This window comes from Pteronotus mesoamericanus, unplaced genomic scaffold (assembly GCF_021234165.1).
Source record: "Pteronotus mesoamericanus isolate MK-2021 breed Mesoamerican mustached bat unplaced genomic scaffold, CSHL_Meso_final contig_90, whole genome shotgun sequence".
Lineage (NCBI taxonomy): Eukaryota > Metazoa > Chordata > Mammalia > Chiroptera > Mormoopidae > Pteronotus > Pteronotus mesoamericanus.
The window spans coordinates 16,706,502-16,724,009 of NW_026555277.1; the positions used below are offsets into that span (position 1 = coordinate 16,706,502).

The window sequence follows — 17,508 nt, forward strand, 5'->3', positions numbered from 1 at the left end:
TTCAGAGAGAGGAGGCTGACAGCTCGGGGGGAGGGGAGTGTTGGAGGGCCGGGGGGGGAGGGATTGAGCAAAAAAAAAAAAGAAAAAGCAACGAAAAAACAAAAAATAAATAAAAAGCAATACAAATAACCTATATGATGACTTGCAAAGATTTATTTTTAAAAGAGGAGGGCATTTCTGTGGAGATACAAGGTGTCTCCCTAAAATCTCAGTGCAATTTTAATTTTTGGCACTTGAAGTATAAATGCTACAGCCTAAAAAACATTTGAAAGTTTAAATGTCTCTTAAAACTCAGTTTTGTATATTTTAAATATTACGCTTTTAGTCTTAATTTTTTGTTTCAGCTCCCTCTTGAAGATGGCAAAGATTGGCTGAAACAAAAAAATTAAAATTTAAATATTACTTTTTTGTTCCAATCTTTGTCATTTTACAATTTACAAAACTAAGTAAGTTTACAAGAAATAGAAATTTAAACTTTCACATGATGTTTTGTGAGTGGTGGCACTGCTACTTCCGCAGGAGCGCCCGGGAGGGCCCAGGCACACTATGCTGTACTTGGGGAGCACCAAATATTTTGTTACCTGCTTGTTATCACTGGACCACCATGTTGGTTGGAATTATGAAAATATCTTTTGATACATTAAAAAAAAATCAGAAAATAAGCATCCTTATAGTTATTTAAAAATCACATTATAGTTAAGATATGTAGCGTGGACCCAATATAACTAGATAATCAATGACTGAAACTTTCTCTTATCCCCAACATGCTAATATGCTAATAAGTAGTGCCTGCAAAGAACTGAATGACAAGTGTTATTCAGCAGCATTTTGGTTTAAACTGATTGCCAATAATGACTAGCAGCTTCCATGATGTAGTAGGAAGAATCCTTCAATACCTAACAATGCTACAGTCTGTTGTTAAGTGGCTTTATGAGTTGTTAGGAGTCCCATGTTTTAATGGTAATACTGCATTGATTGTAAAGGAATATGCAGCAATATTGGTGGGGGGTTTCTTTTTCCTTTGGGGGAGGGGTTTGTTTTCTTTTTTTTGGAGGAGGCAGTTCAGAAAAATAGGAAAGACATAAACATTATATATAGTTAGTGTCTTTCAAGTTTCAAAATTTAAACTTCAATAAAAAAAAAAAAGCCTCACATAGTTCACAGTTATCAGCCTACACTGTAAGCAAATACCTGTGTGTGGGTTGGGAGCTTTTGCTTGGAGTGGCGTTTGTAACTGTTTAGTAAAGGACAAAGAGTGTATTGCATTGACAAGGTCTCATTCGTTCCTATGAGCTACAAGCAGAATACTTGCTGTCCACAAGTCTCTTCAGCTTGATGTCTCTCTCACTAACTTTGCTGGTTCTGGAGCAGGAGAGGTGGTATTTCTCCAGTCCTCCTAGATGAGGGACTGCCTTTGCTGGTTTTTGAGCAGGTGACGTGGTATTTTTCCAGTCCTTGGAGATGAGGGGCTCACAATGTTACAACCCCTCACTTCTCCCTTAAGACAGGATGGCTTTAGAATGCTGAATACCAATAAAATTATCAGCGCTGAGAGACCTTCTCAGAGCAGCTCTGCACAGGTCTTTGTCTTCACACAATCTGGACATGGCCTAGGAAAGGCAATCAAATAGAACATAGGTCCAATTAAAGAAAACAAGGGTTCTAACCTCTAAAAAAGCACCACTGATAAGCCGTACATTCACTCTCCTTTATACAGTTCATAGTTTTGCTGCTTTGGGTAGCTGAGGTCTACACTGCCAGGTTCTGGGGATGCTACTTCTTGCTAATTCACTAAGGTAAGTCCTTTAGGGGCTGTGATTAGATTGCCAGAGCAAAGGGGAATTTAGACTTATCTAAAAACTGGGTTTCCAAAGATATCATGGGCATAATAGGCTCCTAAGAACAGTATCATCTGTTGCCTGTGTTCCTTAATGAACATACACTTGGGCAAAATCAGTGTTTACTCAGCTATTCAAATTCTATCCAATCTTCATTAGCTATTATATACTCTAAGCAAATTGTAATGAGGCACGTGTGTTCTGTAATTTATTGGACAGTAGGAAAAGTCTAATGACTGAAGCACCCTAAGGAACTATTTTACTTGCACATTAATTATGGTCGAAAAATACTTTATTCTAAAGTACCACCAAGGCACCACAGAAAGCGACCATTTCAGTTGTGAATAATTCTGTATGCTCACCAGAAGTCATAAGCCATAAGTATTACTTTGTCCCATCTATTTACCATTTCCATTAAAAACCCATGTACTTTCTACCCCCAGTATTTGAAACACACATCGTACAGTCTAAGTACACTTGTATGTTCCTCTGGTTAGCAACTAATGCTTTGTTAATAAACTCATGGGACTGAACTGGACTATATATAGAAAAGACATGAATTTGCACACTGATGTAAGAATGGTAAGTAGATTATATATGTAGATATAATTAGTGATACAGTTGTAAGAAATTCATATATGGTCATAAGGAAGGGTCAAATCGAAGACCATTAACAGGTTAAATTTGATTTAAAATATTCTGAATTATGGTCAGAGAAGAGATCTGTAATATTTTTTTTTTTTTTATAATGTGGGATCCTTGTAGAAACCATAAAAGACACCAGACATATAATGTGAAAGGGTTATAACAAGCTACTTTTCAATGTGTTAATTTTAAAAAAGCTTTGTATTTTCCTAATTACTTATTATGATATATCCACCGATGTTGGCTTTGGTGACTGACAGAAACCCTACTTAGTTGATTCCACAGCCTTACCTCTAGGTTCTGTGCTCTTTCTTTGCTAAGAGGCGAAAAAATAAAAGGCAGGTTGTTGTCATCTGCTAAGGAGCGAAGGTCAAAGTAGTATTTGGCATAAACACTGGCAGGAACATTAATATTAAACTGAAGTAGCTCCAGAAAATGCCTTTCCATCTCATTCCTGGGGTGGGGGTGGAGGGTGGGGGGAGGAGGAGACAAAACCAACACAGGACAATTTTAGTCAACTGGGCTATCTTCAAAAATATCATTCTGAGCTATTAAGATGGCTCTAAATCTTGTTTTGAAACAAATAAAGGCTACCCAGTTATATTAATACACTAATATTCAAACAAGGTACAGCTACTGGTGGTCCTTCCCACATCCCAGCACTTTGAGTTTGGGACAAGGGGGGAGCAGGTTACAGCCCTCTGGGCACCCGTGCTGCTGACTCGGGGCTCATTCTTCAGAGTTCCATTAGTGCAGCTGTTCGATTCGTGCTCCTTGCTCACTCGCAAGGCCCCACTATAGCGATCAGATGAAAGGAGTGATGTGTGCTGTTTATTAGCTCTGAAGAACTTGCAGGCATTTTCACCAGACCGATAACAGGAAGGGGCTTATTGAAGTAGAGACGCACCAACAAAAGGAGTGGGCACATCACCACGGCAACAAATGGATGCATCGAGAGCCACTGCTATTATCCCTGAGGGGGAAAACTCTTGAGGCAGCAAGGATTCATCTCAAATATATAAATAAATAAGCCACATTTGATGGGAACGGGAAGCCCTCCCTGTGCCCCGGCTCAGGGGCTAACGTCAGAGGGCGTAATGCAAGTTTCTGTGCACCTTAATCTTACTGGGGTGAGAAACTGTCACTATGACAGGACAGGATGCACTTTTTAAACTGGAAGCAGAGAGATTAAAGACAGGTACCTTGGCTGGACCGAACCCACTTTATGGTATGACCTCTGATAGAGATCTGGACTCAAACTCCAAGTGTTTCTCCTGTGTTAGGAAAGCAACCCTGAGACACTCAGCACCCACCGTCGTTGCTAGAGGGCAGGGGAACACAGCCACGGGGTGAGTTCGATAAAGTGGGCAAGGAAAGCTGGGAGCAGACCTTTGCTATGTGACCATAATGCTGTCACCTGCCAAGTGTTTAAATATAAAATTAGAGTAAATCATACTACTTTCACAGTAATCCCTTGACAGAGTTAATTATATAGAAATGATAAATACTTGAACAAACATGAGAGGCTTATATTCTAACATATTTGGTGTTTTAGTTTTAAAGTTTTAATATTTTATCCATTAGGTCAACAAAGGCTGTTCTCCTGAAAGCTGAAACCTTTATATGTGGACAGCAGTCAGAATATGAGCAGAGATGAGATATTCTCATTTGTCGAACTTTAAACCCAACTGAACCGACCTCCAAAATGACCTCCAAAATTCATTTCCTATTCATATGGCCATAAGTCTATAGAAATGTAAATCAGATAATGTTGTGATAATCAGCTAATCAGGACTTAATTTACTACAGGAATAAATGCACTTCACTAACCCTTTTATATTTTCTGCACTAATACATTTTAATTGTGTAGAAATACAGTACTTCATAGGATTAACATGCTATTAATAGAGATTTAATCATGGAAGAAAAGCATTATGCCTACAGAATATGCATTTTCTGGAGTTTTTGTTGTTTTCTCAATGGCTAGATAGCTGACTAGCATACCATTTACAGGCACAGCAAGTTTTCTGAATAGCAGCTGCTCAGTTTAACCTATTCTTCTGAAGGGAAATATATTCTAAAAAGACACATGGATGTTGGAAAGTTTTAGGAAAAAGCTGACAGACACTGACTTTTCAATTTAGACTCCAAATGAGACCATTACAAATAGTCAAAGCAAGGGGATGAAACCAATGTACACTAAACACTGCTGTAATGCCTTCCCTTTTCCAAAGATCATAAACAAAAGCTCCTGGTGTTTCTCTGTACACAAAAAGCACGTTTACAACTAGTCTTCCTGTAGCCAGACACTGCCACCATTGCCCCTGGAGCCCACACCTATGAAAAGCCACATATTTCCCTGCATGTTCTCTGATGGTACAATCACAAACAGAGCCCCAGCCAACTTAGTTGCAGGTTTTGAGAAAATTTCAGCTGCCATTACGGCAGGGCGAGTGTTCATGGTTGCAAATTTTCTTTTCCTCATGGGACTAGTCTGAAGATTGATGACAGTGGTGATCAAAGTCACTTTAGCTTCTGCAACTTCCAGAAGTACTTCCATTTGTTTCAAATTCATTATTTGCTGACACAGTTTGCTAAGACAGCTACCAGAAGTATCACCATTAGTCCTCAATTTACACTATTATCAAAGTGGGCATTTACACCAAAAGCCACTTTGACAATTACTGGTCCCTTCTCTTGGTCACAGGTATCCTCACTTCAGTCATAAATATGCAACTGCTAATTCTGAGTAAGTCTTATCTAGAAATTTTCTAGAGTAATGAGCAAAGGGAACAAAAACAAACTTTTGCCACTACCTCCCATGCTCTTGCTCCTCCTATGCTACTCAATATTACCCAGAGGTGTTCTTTCACATGTCCCGAAATGCCATCCACAAAGACACTCCCACTGGTAAGTGGGCAGTCTGAGAGTCTGCGGGCAAGTACCTCTTTGGCTTATCCAGCCTCCCACCCTTGGGGGCCTTCTCAGTAGTCAGTGTGGCCAGATCAAATGCCCTTGTTAAATTTAGTGTTTCCCTCTCACATCAGTGGTTAACCTACCGCCCCACGACGATGCACTGCTGTGGTTGCTGAGTGCCCCAGGAAACTCTCGAGCGGGATGGGCACAGGGTGATGCCCAGTGATGCTTCTCCAACTGCCTGAGAGGTAGGAGCTTCCTAACTCATCAAACTCATTTTGAAACACGAGCAATTCTTTTAAACAGGCAGGAGACAGCACAGGGATGAATCCTTTATATGTGGCTAATTTTCTTTTCTTTAATTAAAAAAAATTCTAATTCATTTTTAGAGAGGGAGGGGGGAAGGAAGGGAGAGAATGATTGATTGGTTGTCTCTTGCATGTGCCCTGACCAGGGACCAAACCCACAACCCAGGCACATGCCCTGACCAGGGCTCAAACAGGTGACCTTTCACTTACCAGGATGACGCCCAACCAACTGAGCCATGCTGGTCAGGGCTGTGGCTAATTTTCTATCACGGTTTCTTAAGTTTTCTTTTTCTTTCTTTCTCTTTCTCTCTCTCTCTCTCTCTCTCTCTCTCTCTCTCTCTCTCTCTCTTTTGCCATTTTACTTATTTATGCATTCATTGGTTGATTCTTGTATGTGCCCTGACCAGAGACTGAACCTGCAATCTTAGCAATATCAGAATACTACAACCAACTGAGTTACCCAGCAAGGGCTGGTCATGGTTTCATTTAACAACAGAACTTCATATAAAAAGACCTGTAAAAGTAAATATGCCATATGTCACTCAGGTTTAAGCTATGACCTCTCAATAGGCTAGTGCTCCTAAGACCGTAACAGTGGTCAAACATTGATTTCAAGGGCTAGATGTATGCCCCTTAAAAATGGACAGGAACTAGTAAATGCCTTTAGGAAAGCTATGAAGATATTTGTTGTTCTGGTAGTGAACTTGTAAAATGCCAAAAACCACCACAGAAATAATTATCAAGCCAATTATTACAAGAATAGCACATTAAGACCCACTTAATGGTGAGGAATATGAATTTTTACACCAAAGATGGATAAGAAAGAAGTATTTAATTTTATGCCGTATTTCAGTTACCTGTACAAAGTAAGCCTTACAAATATTTAACATATAAACTTTGTGGGGGCAAATGAGGTACTGGAAAATGGTTAGAAAGTTCACCAAAATCTTACGAACTCACATGTCCTCAACTGTAATGTCCTTGAGGATCTGGCAGTAGTCCACATTCCATACAGCCTGATCATCCCAAACCTTGGAGGCAAGAAGGACGGCTCCCAAAACAATTCTTTTCCAGTTAGTGGGACAAATGTCAATCTCGGCATAAGTTAAAAGCCTTTCTAAGTAAACCTGCAAAAGTAGAGAGCACTGGTCTTTGATTTTAGTTCAGTTTAAGTGCTGTGATAAGAACTGTTAGCAATGACAGATTTCATCTATTTTTTAACATGCCCTTTATTCTTAGGTTCTACAGAGACTTGCTGGCCAGTCAAAGCCAGAAGCCAAGTCACAGCTGCAAATCAGATACCTCAACTGCCTACTTTGCCCATGCAAATTTCCAGCCCAATATTTGGTCATAGGAGTGAATGTGCATCTTAGTAAAGGTCATCCTGAAGAAATGCATTGTTATTAACTTTCCACTTATAAAAAACAGCATACACGGGCCCAGTGTAAATTCAACTAGTTCGATAAAACACTTGAGTTCATACCTGGCTGATAGTTATATTGTGATTTTCATAATACTTGAATATGTAAGTCTCTGGTAATACTGAGCACACTTACATCCTCTTTTCACAGTAACTAGGTCTTTTTGTGGCACGCGCTGAAGATAAAAACTTGTGGTCAATGGAGCCTCCCAGTGGCTGCTGCTGTGTGGTGCAGCAGGGCAGGCAGTACAAACAAGGGTACTTGAGGCTGGGCTGTGCAACTGCCAGGTATTCACATGCATACCAAGGATAGTCCTCCTCATGTCCCCTAATATTCATATCTCCGTTATCATTTTATGCAACTCTTCTCTGCCTTACATAATCTAAGCTTTAGTCAGTTCTGGTGGTAACAGAGCTGCCAGTCTCTTCATCCCTGGTACTCCTCCAAATCCGCCAGGAAGCTTGTGAGATTTCAGGATTTCTTTTACATCTATTAAATGTCTATTCTACAAAGAACTGAGCAAAGTTAACAGCTAAGTAAAGATTATAGAGGTAAACTGTGATTTGTTGTTACCTCAAAAGATGCTTTGCTCAAGAGTATATATGCCATTTGACAAAAAGAAAAAAGTCCAGTTTTCAAGAGTATGTTGAGGTTATCAGACTGACAGCTCAGACTTGCCAAAGTTGTCCAAACTCAACTGTGTTTTCAAAAACCAATGATTATTAAACATTATATGTTCTTGGTGAAATTCTGCACCCATTCCCCAAAACTCAGTGCTCTCAGGTATCCTACTCTATACTTTATAGAAATAATTAGGGGCACTTACACAACACTAGCATTTAGTCAACTTCCTGTCATCTTTACCAGCAAACTTGCCATTATTCATTCATACCCCTTGCCCTCCTGTGGCAGTGGAATTGCGATTTCTCTTCTCGCTGAAGCTCACTCTTCCATCATGAAGTCAATCCATCCCACTTCTGCAGCACACTGTTCCCACAATTACCTCTTTATGAAGAGCCCTCCCTGTCTGCCAGAGGCTTTCCCCAACGTGATGCCTTATGTTGCTCCCACCTCGCCCCCCACACCCCTAGAATGCTTCCTCTTGTTCTGCTGACAGTAAATGCCCTGATGCTGCTTCTCACTTCCCATTCTGTCCTGAACCCACTTCAGCCTGTCCCCTGCCACTGTCACTTTACTGAAACAACCATTGCTAAGGTGCCTTCATGCATTCATACAAGAGCTCTTCACCCCAACTCTCCACTCCTCAGGCTTTCCCTAGAATCATAAAGGGCACTGCCATTTTACCTAGTGGCTGGGGCAAAACCCTCCATTTGAGTTAGCCTGCTCGAATCTGTTAGCAATTCTTATCTCTACCTATCATTGGTAATCTGACCACACTTTGTAGTCTATTTGTCCCTGTTCACCTGTTATCACTGTTATTGCCTCCTGACTCCTCAGCCTCCCAACTACAGTCGTTCTCCCCAGGACAGCCGCTTTAATTAAGGGCACTTCACTGCCCTGCTCAACGTCTGCCGAAGATTCCCCATGAAATAAAAATTAACTTATTCCCACGCCCTGCAAGCTACAAGGCCCTGTAGGATAGGGCATTGCCCTTCTATGCTGCCATGTCCCACATTCTTTCATTTGACACTCTGACTACACTGGCCACCCCTCACTGTTCCTTGAACACACAAAGCATGTTTTGCACTAGGCTCAGAATCCTGCATTTGTCCCCTCTACCTGTAATACCAGAGCTCCTTATCCTCCTCAGTTCAATCAGGACACAGTCCAAATGCTAGCTCTTTAAAGAGGCTGTTCCTGATCATTCTATCTAAAAGAGTAAGCGCTTGTCATCACTTTATCATTCTACCCTGCTTTATCTTTTTTTTTTTTAAGAACACTCACTAAAAAATACTTGTCTTCCTCACTAGAATACAAGCTCCATAATGGCAAGAATGTTATTGAACCTGTTCTCTCCTCTTTCCTCAGCACTTAAATCTGTAAGTACTATAAGCAACTAGGGGACAATCCCCAGGGGTGGCTAGGATGGTGGGAAAACCAGGCGAGAATAATCAAAGAGAAGCCAAGATAAAATGAGGTTCAACAGAGAGTGTGGTCAAATGCTAAATGCTTCCGAGAAGTTCCTCATTCCCTAAATATCCACTGAATACCTACCCTCTGTCACACAGTTCTATCTTCTGTCCACTTTTGAGTCATATGCTTTCTCTGCATTTGAACAGCTACTCTTAATTCCCTACTTCTAGCTCAGACTTATGCTCTAATCTCACCTATTGAAATGATCACTAGACACTGCCGCTCTGCTGCTGCAGGTCCATCAAGCTTAACGTGTCTACAAAGATCTCTCCCTCCGGTATTACCTAGCTCCCCATATGGAAGTAGCGCTGCTGCCTTCCTCAGCATGCGCTGAGCACTCCCAGCAGCCGCCAACTCCATGAAAAGGCCTGTGTCTGATCCAGTGCCCATGGAGGGGTCTCCATTCAGGAGCACAAGCTTTCTTTCCAAAATTTTAACTGGATACTAAGGGAGGAGGCACTGAACTAAGTATTCTTTCCCTGCAGACCATGCCATTGACTTTTCCCTTCAAGCTTGCTGTAGGGAGGAGTAATACAATCCTAATCACTTCTCACCAGAACAGGATTTACTATTCTAAAAGATAAAACCATACCATAGGAATTCTGTAAGGGTGACACAAAGATCCTCCCCAGCTGCAGCTTAGCAGGCAACTGGCAAAGCCTCTTCAGGTACTGCTTGCACTATAACCCTGGGCAACCTCATAGGCAGTCCCAAGAAAACAGGGGGGTTGGATTAACACCCATCCTCCGAGGAATAGAAAATTCAAGGCTATAGTTTTCAACCAAGGCACACGTCAGAACTGCCTGGGGCTCAGCCTCGTAGGCCTCCTCCCAGCCTGTGGGCCAGATGGCTTTGTTACTGCCCCCACCCTCCCCGACCAGCACACCTGCTGCCTTTAACTGCAGTTGTTTGAGATGGGAAAAGCAATTGCAACATTTTGAACTACAATGATTCTTAAGCTCCAATGTGTATATTTTACTTCCTGTGATAGGTTTCTCTTAAAAAAGTTCTTTTATTTGAAAAACAGGACCATACCCTGTGTACAAGATAGAAAGAGATGCTTTATGAAAGAAGAGCTCTTACCAAAGTTACTATTGCACATTCAGCTGTTAGCTGTGCGGCACTGAAAAGAGTACGAACAAATCTGTAAATAAATTTGTGTTCAGGATCATGCTTAAAGTATTCCTCTGGAATCGTTTCTCGCTGAAAGAAGAAAAAAAAATGCAACATAAGTATCCACTGAAGAAAAGTAAAGGATTCTTATGACAGCAGTCTTCTACTTATGCTCACATGCCCCTTAAAATAATTTTTATTGGGTGTCATGTCTATTAGTCTTTTATGGGATCTTAAAAAACAATAGCGGTTCAACACTCACCAACATTCATTAAAGAAAAATACAGGCACAGCCTCAAAAAATGTATGTATGTTCCTTTCCACCTTACCACTATAGAATTCTATCTAAATGTAAACTCTTTTTAGGTTTAAGTCTTGATCACCATATCATGTGTCTCTGCAATCAACTCTGAAAATACCCATTCAGTTCCCTGCAACCTTAAGGCTCTGTATACAGTGGTGTAGTCGTATACAGTCGTCACCAGCCACAAATTGCTATAAAGCACCTGAAGTGAATTTGATAGTTTTTGTCATATTGATTAACTTAATTTTCTTCATAGAGATGTAAGATATCTATCAAGTTTATTTATAGATATTTATATTGTTTGATGCTACTGAAAACTATCTTACAAATATATATTTTCTGTTTTGGGGGTACATTTACTTAGCTAAGCTTACTAATTATACAAAGCTGCAACTCAATTCTTACATCCCTTCTACAACACTCCTTTTGTAAAATAATTAGATACAACATGGGGTGGGGAAGAAGATTTAAAGAAGGATGATTTTGACTTCAAGTTAGAGGAGGTAATTTTTAGTACTTAATTTCAAAACAAATCAGCATGACATAAATACAGCTGTGTGAGAGAAAAATATAACCTCAATAAAACTGATACTTACTGTGAGTGGATGTGATCTCTCATCAAAAATATCCAAGGATCTATTTGCATCTCTAAAAAATAAGAATGTGGTTTAAAAAAAAACCCTAAATCAGAAAGTATTAATACCTTAGGAATACATCAGCTGGGAGTAACGAAGGGGTGGAGGGAGGGAGGAGCCTAAGCATAATACACTCTGCTCATTTGACCAGTGGTTCTCCAAGTTTGTCCTGCCGGCCTCTTGGGTTGTTCCCCTAAGGCTGTCCAACCCGCAACCCAGGATGGCTATGAATGCGGCCCAACACAAAATCGTAAATTCACTTAAAACCTTTCTTCTTTTTTTTTTTTTTGCTTATCAGTTTTCCCTGGTATATGTGTATTTAATGTTGGCCCAAGACAACTTTTCTTCTTCCAGTGTGGCCCAGAGACGCCAAAAGGTTGGACACCCCTGTGGGCCCAGCCCCTTTTCAGGAGGCCCGTGAGGTCAAAACCATTTTTATAGGAATATTAAGGCATTGTCTGCTTTTATACGGTCATATGCACTGACTGTGTAAAAACAAAAGTGAGGAAAACTGATTTCTGAGCATGTCTCTAGGCAGTGGTACCAACCTGCTCTAGCAGTCACTCTCTTCTTCAGAACATTAAGAAGACATTAATAAGGCAGACATTAAAGAGATTTGTAAGTAAATAGCACGCCTCGCACTCAACTTTTTTGTTATGAAAAATAATATTTTTAATAAAAAGTTATGTTAATACTATGGTTCTCAGTCATGGGTGATTTTGTCCCCCAGGGGACATTTGGCCATGGCTGGAGAGATTTTTTATTATCACAAAGAAGAGTGGGCAGAGGGTGCTACTGGCATCTTGTGAGCAGAGGGAGCAGACGCCAGGGATGCCACTGAAGAGACTATAATGCGCAATCCAATCCACCACCACAAAGAATTATCTAGCTCAAAATTTCAAGAGTGCGATAAAAATCCTGTTTTTAACATATAATGGACTTATTTTTAAATTCTCAATTTTAATTTCTAATACAAATACTCGTGGGGATCCACAATAACTTAAGCACTAAGAGTTCTCAGGCAAAAACAAGTGACTGACTTCAATAATGTAATAAAAGCAGTCTATATCTTATTCCAGTGTCTATAGTTATTACCTAACACTAAATTTCAAATCTTGCAAATTTATTAGCTAGAATAATAAGGCAGGTTTTAAAACTCACCTGTTCTTTATGTGGTAATATATCGCTAACGTCACACTGTGGAGGGAAAAAAAATTGTAACAATTGATTTTAATATGTCTGAAAACATGTTAGAAGGGGCTAAAGTGGAGGAAGACCTCCCAGCTGCCTGGCAATCCTCTTTCAGAACAGTATCATATGGGTGCTTCCCCCCTTGTTTTAGTTCTTTGGCTTTTAGCAAAAATAGGGGAACCAAAATGCTAAATAATATGCTGTTAGAAGGTATGTTTGGTTGATTATTATAATATATGTTATTACATGTTTGCCACCATTTGCCCTTCCACTCATAGAATCTTTCATCCTGTGCAAGATATATGTATTTGTGCACATGCTTAAATTGAAGCCATCCAGTAGTTTTTGTGCTTTTTTTAAAAGAAAGTTGTTGAGGCCCTGCATTTCAGTTCATCTAGTTCAATATCCACCTGCCCACCCATTTCCTATCATTTCCCAAAAGGTAAATAAAAGTGCTCTATACCAAATAAAATAATTTAAGATCACTTTTACACAATTATCAGACAATTTAATAGCAATAAGAACTCACAAAATCAATACCAGCTTTCCTGAAATAAGCAGTGCTAACAATGTAGCGTAATACTATACAGTGTAGTTATTTAATAAATTACTTCCAAGTTAGTCTAAATAAAATATTAACGAGCAGATGTAAGTCCTCAGATACTGTGAAAAATACTGTATTCCTAAGTTATTCAAAAATGTTGTGTATTGGGCAACAAATGGGTTCTCTTGGTTAGGTTACACACATTCTTCTCCTTTTGCCCTCGGTGTCTAAAATGAAGCTCAAAATAATTGAGGAAAGGCAAATCTGAATTTTGTAACTAGGCCCCTAGAATATTAGCAGCACTTGTAAAGAGGCCTATACCATTGTTAGCATGCATCAAAGATGGATACTTCTATAGTGCTTCAAATAGTTTTATCTTCAAATTGATTTTAAAAATCACAGAATTCAAAGCATAAAATTTCAAAGATGAAAACGACCACTGAACCTTAGGTAACATTTAATTCAACAACCCATTTTATGGATAAGGGAACCAAGGCTTAAAACGGACTTGCTCAAGGTCCCGCCAATAGTAAGAAGCAGTTCTCGTTCTCCTACACTCTATCCTGGCAGTGGTTCCCAAGCTTAGCCATACATTGGGATCACCTGAGGAGCCTTAGAAGCTACCTGGCTTCCACTTCTAGACATTCTGAATTATATGGCATTGAGAAGACATGGGGTTGTTTCTAGAGCTCTCCAAGTGATTGCAATGTACAGCCAAATTTGGGAACTCATGAATTAGGGTTAAGATCAGAATCACCCAGGATGCCTTTGTCCATATAATCATGCCTCACATCCTTCCTCGGCTTAATAACTTGTGAGACTGAGACAGTGTTGGGGGAGGAGGGATGGAATGCATGTTTTTAGAGACATATATTTTGAAAAAAGTTGCATACATGATTCTAGTAAGGCCCATCCACCCCATTGAGAACAATGTACTACTACCCCATGATAAATGTTTTTCAAAATCATCCCTAAAAACCAATTAGCTCTATTAATTTTCTCAGTAAACTTCTGTTTCACCAACAGTTAATGTACTGAAAATGACCATCTTCAAAATTTAATGAGAACAAAATAAAACTTACTGTACTTCCAAGAATTAGATTAATTTGGAGAAATAACCATGAAACTTGCTTTTCTGAGCAAGGTTAATCTTTAAAATTACTTTTGAATTATATGCTGTAATATCGGAATCCTTTGAATTAAAAAAAAAAAAAAAGCTACAGGATGCAGCCAAAGTTGAGTTTTTGGGGTTTGTTTTTTTTTAACTCATAGATTTAGTGTCTTGGCTGAATAAAAATATTCAGTGATTACTCTCAATAGGTGCCAATGCTCAGAACTTGAGAGACAAGGCTCAATTTTTGCTGAAACGCAACTTGATCTTAACTATTGTTTGAAGAGAAGAAAGTCACATTATTATGACGGTGAGCATGCTATTTTTAACAAGTAAAAATTACTGATAATTTAATTAGCAAAAAAAAAAAAAGCTAGTACATCAGAACAAAATTAAGTTTATAAGCTAATTAGATTTTTAAGACTGAAAAATAAAATCAGGGATGAGGCTATTAATATTTTCAGATAACATTTTCCAAATTGTGTCCTGGAAAATTAACACACATATTCTTGGACAACCCCAGTGGGAGTCAGGAATCTCTACATCCTGCTTTGTTTTTTTTTTTTTAAATATGCTTGAAATGTTCATATTAGGGTGTTTTTCAAGTGCATCTCCAATTGTGGACTATGTGGTGCTCCTAGGAATTAATGACTAGTTCTCATCATCATGACACACTGTTCATGTTTCCTTCAGAAAACACTTGACTATGGCTATGTTTTTGAAACTTTGCCTTTCTCATTTTTTTCTGCTGTGATTTTCTTATATATTGATTGATATAGTGTCTTGGATATTTATATATCTATATATAGATATATAAAATTAAATTTAATGTATCTATGAAATTAAAACCTCAGTTGAACAAATTATATCCACATAGAAATTAGCTTGAAAAGTTACTTCTTAAGACTGGTTTGATGCGTTTTCCCCCTGTTTAGGGTATAGGAAGGAGAAGTGAATTTTTATACAGAAATATTGTGGGGGGAAAAGGTATGATGGGGAAAATCTGACAAAATCTAATTAAATTTAAATACACATACACTCTGGTGCCAATAGGGGACAAACTGTTCCTTCTTCCAAGAGTAGCTTCCAAAGTAGTACACACACATTGTTTTAGGCCTATATCTCATAAAGAAATACTTTTCTTCTAGAACCATCCAATAAAAAGCACCTCTTCTTTTTATTAAGTTCAACAATGTTTTAACAACAGAAATGCATCAAATAAAGAGAAGCACTTTTTCTGGGATTTCTTATTTGCTAACTGGCTTTTCCTTCTTCCATCCACTCTAAGATTAAAATGGAAATTGAAAATTCATATTTAGGTCCTTGAAATCAATATGTTAATTGGCATCAGTTTCTTAACCTGATCACTGAAAAGGGCAATCAAATGACTGAAATTATATATGGGTAGGATGTCTTTAGCATAACGGGGTCTGTCACTCAGCCCCTGGCAACCTAGTTGTACTCACCATTGTATTGTGGTTCTAAGATTAGGCTGGCTGACTGTGCTGTCATCTAGAAATATTGTTGAGCATGAGCTATATTTTTTAGTAAGGTGCCCTGGAGATACCTGAAGGGGAAGGGAAATAGAAGAAAATGTCACAGTAAGTTAAACCTATAAAAGTGTGTTTTTTCCTTCGTTAAAATGTTAAACAATTAAGCATTAGGATCTTTCTTATACTCCATGAATTGTTTGAGCATGTTATCATGTACAGCTCTACGGGAAAACCATTAGATACTCTAATTTCCACAGACAAGATTTGAGGAATAGATTATAAAATTCTCTCCTTGATATAGTACCTATAATCAAACCTGGCAGACCCTTAAACATTCCCTTTATAATAATGTAAAATGTTTAGAAAAAGATTTCAGAGTTTTTGTCTTAAGCAAGGAAAAGCAGTTAAGATTTTCTATTTCTACTATTCATTTACTACAATAAAACATAATGCCTTATATAATATTGAAACAAGAACTTTTTTTTAAAGATTTTATTTATTTATTTTTAGAGAGGAGAAGGGAGTGAGAAAGAGGAGAGAAACATCAATGTGTGGTTGTCTCTCGCGCGCCCCCTACCGGGGACCTGGCCTGCAACCCAGGCACTTGCCCTAGACTGGGAATAGCACCAGTGAAACCTTTGGTTCACAGTATGGCACTCAGTCCACAAGCCATGCCAGCCAGGGCTGAAGCAAGAACATTTTATCGCAGTAAATGAAAGCCAATAATATATAGTAGTTCAGGAGACAGTGTGACAAAACACTTATCAGTTCAAAGGTGTGTGTGCGCGCGCCAGGGCTGCCCTTTGCTGACAAGCTAGGGAGTCAAAGGTCTCTCTCGGTCTCAGTTATCTGGAGGATAGGAGTATTGTTTTAAGATTCTCTCACATCCAAAAAACAGATAAAACAACTTCGACTATTTAATTCTCATTTCATATTTAAATCAGACTGTCATTACATTACTCCAGTGAGAACCTCAAAGAATGCTGTCCATTCATTTCTAAATGTTATTAATTCTATTCCCTAAGTTATTTGACACTCATCACAACCCTGCCTCACTCATGCTGCGCTCTCTGCCAATAATGCCTTTTTTTCCTCCCTGTCCCAGTAAGCTTAACTCCCTCCCCACCCCACCCCACCCCCCATCTACCTCCAGGGTACCTCTGACAGCAACCACACCACAAAACTTCTCCCTTTCTGCACACTCAGGCATCTGAATTACCACTTGTTACATGGTATCAATTGCTTAAAGGAAGCCCTCCGAATAGAAAAGTAAGCTTCTCAGCCTGGCAGGGTAGTGTCAGCCTACTGGACACCAAAAGGTTGTCAGTTTGACTCCTAGCCAGGGCCTACTGGAGGCAGCCAATCAATGTTTCTCACATCGATGTACCTACCTACCCATCTCCCTATCTACCTGTCTCCCTCCCTCCTTTCCTCCCTTCCTTTCCCCTTCCTCTCTTCCTCCCTCCCTCCCTTCCTTCCTCTCTCCTTCCCTCTCTCTGCCTTCAATATATCCTCAGGTGAGAATATTAAAAAAAAAAAAAAAAAAAATCAAGCTTCCCTAGGGAAAGGAGGACTTTTTTCCTACCTCCATCCAGCCACTGAGCACAGAATCTGAGACAAATCAGGAGTTCCACTAGTATTTGACAAATTATTTAAAATTAATTACAACTGGGAGGTAAATCTTACTACAAATGCAAATTAGAATTTATCTGCAGTGAAGAGGTGACAATGAACTTTTTGAGACCCTCTAAAGAATAAACTATCTTTAAAACACTTTAGAAGTATCCATTGATTTGTGAAACACCCAACAATACAAAAATAATCAAGTAATGAAATAGCCTAAACTATGTTAGGACAATTCTCTTCCTTAAAATAAGGCCAATAACTAATCCCAG

The 17,508-nt window shown here is 39.1% G+C and overlaps 1 protein-coding gene across 1 annotated transcript in view; it reads right to left on the reverse strand.

Moving 5' to 3' along the window:
• Positions 1-425: 425 nt before the first annotated feature.
• CCNYL1 (cyclin Y like 1) overlaps positions 426-17,508 on the reverse strand; it is a 31,609-nt gene continuing 14,526 nt past the window's right edge. Inside the window, exons 4-10 of the mRNA XM_054586198.1 lie at positions 15,587-15,687; positions 12,436-12,471; positions 11,236-11,287; positions 10,306-10,425; positions 6,668-6,834; positions 2,775-2,937; positions 426-1,610 (exon numbers count right to left, since the gene is read on the reverse strand). Coding sequence (XP_054442173.1) covers positions 1,500-1,610; positions 2,775-2,937; positions 6,668-6,834; positions 10,306-10,425; positions 11,236-11,287; positions 12,436-12,471; positions 15,587-15,687 — 750 coding nt within the window. The 3' untranslated portion in view covers positions 426-1,499. The remainder of the gene's footprint in view (positions 1,611-2,774; positions 2,938-6,667; positions 6,835-10,305; positions 10,426-11,235; positions 11,288-12,435; positions 12,472-15,586; positions 15,688-17,508) is intronic.